Below are 2,852 nucleotides of genomic sequence, written 5' to 3'. Positions count from 1 at the left end.
TTCAAAATTCCAATATGACACAAATATGAACATTAGAATAAAACACAACATTTAAACGAGAGTATCGGAATATTCTTTCAACTATAACAACAAAACAAAACAAAAAAAAAAAAAACGAAAACAAAAATACACCATAGTTCTTATTATAATTCAAGCTTAATTTTTTACAACAGTTAAAATACAGAACAGCAAGTAATTTCAATCGATATGAAAAACCTTTAAGATTTACAATAGATAGTAAAATGTAATTGAGCTGTGTTATAGTTCATTGAACACTTTCAATTGAGGACATTCTTGCAAATATTAGAAATGTTTACTATTTGTAAGTACTAAGTTAAAATAACGATTTCTTGTCTGTTATGAAATTGAATGTCCTGCAAATGTCTTCATATAGTTGTTGATAATTAGTAAGTTATGTGACAATAATTACTCTATCCGATTTTTTAGGAATCCCTTTTTTGGGATTCGATATCATTAAGTGGTCTCTTTTCTTTGGAATATTTCTCTGTAAGAAAATTATTAACATTAGTCAATAAATTTTCTGTACAATATATTAAATAAAAATATTATAGAAATTGTATAAATTTCAAGATGACAAAAAATGCTTAGTATACCTTCTATTCTTTGCTTTCTTTTATAAATAAAAAGGAATACACAGATTGATATGAATACAACGCATGAAACGCTCAGACAGGACCATAAAATCACGTCCACAGAGGTTTCTATACTGCTGAAAATTAAATATACACTGTACATGAATATATATAATATGATATAGCTGAATTCAATATATATAACATTAAAAGAAATCTAAATGATAGATGCACATGAAATTCTAAATTTATCTATGTAAACGGCACTTACACTTCAGGTCTTTTCATTTTTTCCTTCACTAAACTAAAATTTGACGCTTTATTCGATAATAAATATTCACTTCTGTGCTTTGGTTTTTTCAAAGTAACACATTCTGGAACTGAAATAAAAAGGATTTTTTATGAAGTACAATTTAAAGCTGATAAAATTTAACAATTGTTTTTGCAAAAACGAATTTTATTTTATATGTTCTCAGACAATATAACTTAACGTTTCTCATTGCATTTAAATGTAAATATAACAGCGATTACATTTGTAGGACTTCCAAGATTCGTATCTGTTGGGGCAAGGCTCTGCATAACGTTTACAATCAGCATTATAGTTATCTTGTATTCGTTCCCCACGGAAATTATATTCTGGACAAAATCCTGAAAAAAAAACCACAAACTGTTACTATGATTTTCATAAAGTGGCCAAAAACAATTTATACACAAAACTTAAATTGAAAACTTTTAGATATTTAACAAGAACACTTCCTCTTACACAAAGTATCTACCTAAAAGAAATAATCCAGGAGCACACACTTCAATAGTTTCATTCATGAAGGCGTTTGAAACACAATGATATCTGAAATTTTTCGGACTAGTACAGTTTTGGGAAATGCTTGAGCAATTTTTTCGTCTGGATGCAGCCATCCACTCTTCATGTGTGCTTGGACATTTGGTGAAGGAAACTGTCGATCTCGAAGCGGGGCAATTCTGGAACGCCATAGTCTACAATATTACAAATGTGATTTTTAAAATTTTTTTCCGCATTGACCAAGGAATTTTTGTATGTATAAAAATGTAGTCATTATACATGTATGCTTGTTCATGTAATGGAAAATGTGAATAATTCCTTTACAAAGTATTTCTTTTTTTTAAATTCCTGTAAAGAATAGTTTCAAAGGTTCTTAGGACAGCAATGATAATTTTTAAAATCCTATGCGTAAACATAAAAAAAATATATGCATTGGGTGATAAACTATGATGTCTGAAATAAATATTTACCCTAACACGTTTTATGAATATTTAATAGTATTTATTTTGATACCAGTGAATAGTTTTAGATACACTGTAAATTTTAAATGCAAAAAGAGCTACAGAATAATTAGTGATTGAGACGTTTTACCTATGTGGGACACCTGTATTAAAACAAAATGTGTTTGTGAAACACTATGCACCCGGTTTCAAAAAAATTCGAAAAACGCTATTTTTGGCATACAGGTCACAGTCAAGGTCACAATCATTGACCTTGGTGCCATTTGAAAGAACTTAATTAGTGAAGTAAGCATACCAAATATGCAGACTCTATCTTCGATGGTTATAAAATATGGTGAAGGTACGAACAGTTTTTTTTAGCATATAGGTCACAGTTAGGGTCAAAAGGTCATTGACTTTGGTGTCATTTGAAAGAATAAACTTAGTGAAGTAATCAAAAAAAATATTTAGTGTCTAGCTCTCATGGTTTTAAAGTTATGGTGAAGCTTCAAAAAAGTAATTTTAGCATAAAGGTCAGAATCAAGGTCACAAGGTCATTAACCTTGTTGTCATTTAGAAGAGTTTAATTAGTGGAGTTTGCATACTAAATATGAAGTCTCTATCTTTCATTGTTCAAAGTTATGGCAAGGTTAAAGTTTGCAGACAAACAGACAAACAACCAGAGAGATAGACAGACAGTACAAAAACAAAATACGCCTCGGATCTATCGATTCGGGCGCAAAATATCCAAATCAATACTGTTTCTTCTAAAGCGAATGTGAATTATTGCTCGGAAATACCCTTATCTAAATATAGAAGCACTTTAATACGCATGTTGATGTTAGGGATAAATTATGCGCCAAAAACTTAGCACGATACAGTGCCAATTGAAAATCACTCGGAATTCTTCCCCTAAAAAAATGTATCAGGAAAAGGAATCTTAACATGAGTTTGTACAATCGAATGAAAATTCAAAAAAAGACATATTTGATGTTTTGTTTCCTTGTCTGTTCAAACAGA

At 29.8% G+C, this 2,852-nt stretch overlaps 1 protein-coding gene across 2 annotated transcripts; it reads right to left on the bottom strand.

Moving 5' to 3' along the window:
• Positions 1-292: 292 nt before the first annotated feature.
• Positions 293-1,593, bottom strand: LOC134240821 (uncharacterized). Of its 2 annotated transcripts, none has more exons than XM_062722895.1 (5): positions 1,370-1,593; positions 1,125-1,241; positions 865-973; positions 615-730; positions 293-505 (listed from the first exon to the last, which is right to left on the bottom strand). In XM_062722895.1, exons 1-5 carry the CDS (start codon positions 1,581-1,583, stop codon positions 444-446), a joined length of 618 nt encoding a protein of 205 aa, XP_062578879.1. In that variant the 5' UTR covers positions 1,584-1,593; the 3' UTR covers positions 293-443. The 2 variants fall into 2 exon arrangements, with proteins under 2 accessions (XP_062578879.1, XP_062578880.1); XM_062722896.1 differs by having other exon boundaries at positions 615-727.
• Positions 1,594-2,852: the final 1,259 nt, after the last annotated feature.

Source organism: Saccostrea cucullata, unplaced genomic scaffold (assembly GCF_032062105.1).
Source record: "Saccostrea cucullata isolate Sc308-1 unplaced genomic scaffold, CSIRO_AGI_Scuc_v1 ctg22282, whole genome shotgun sequence".
Taxonomy (NCBI): domain Eukaryota; kingdom Metazoa; phylum Mollusca; class Bivalvia; order Ostreida; family Ostreidae; genus Saccostrea; species Saccostrea cuccullata.
Note: the sequence above shows the minus strand (reverse complement) of the source record. Positions and strands in the feature narration are given on the sequence as shown.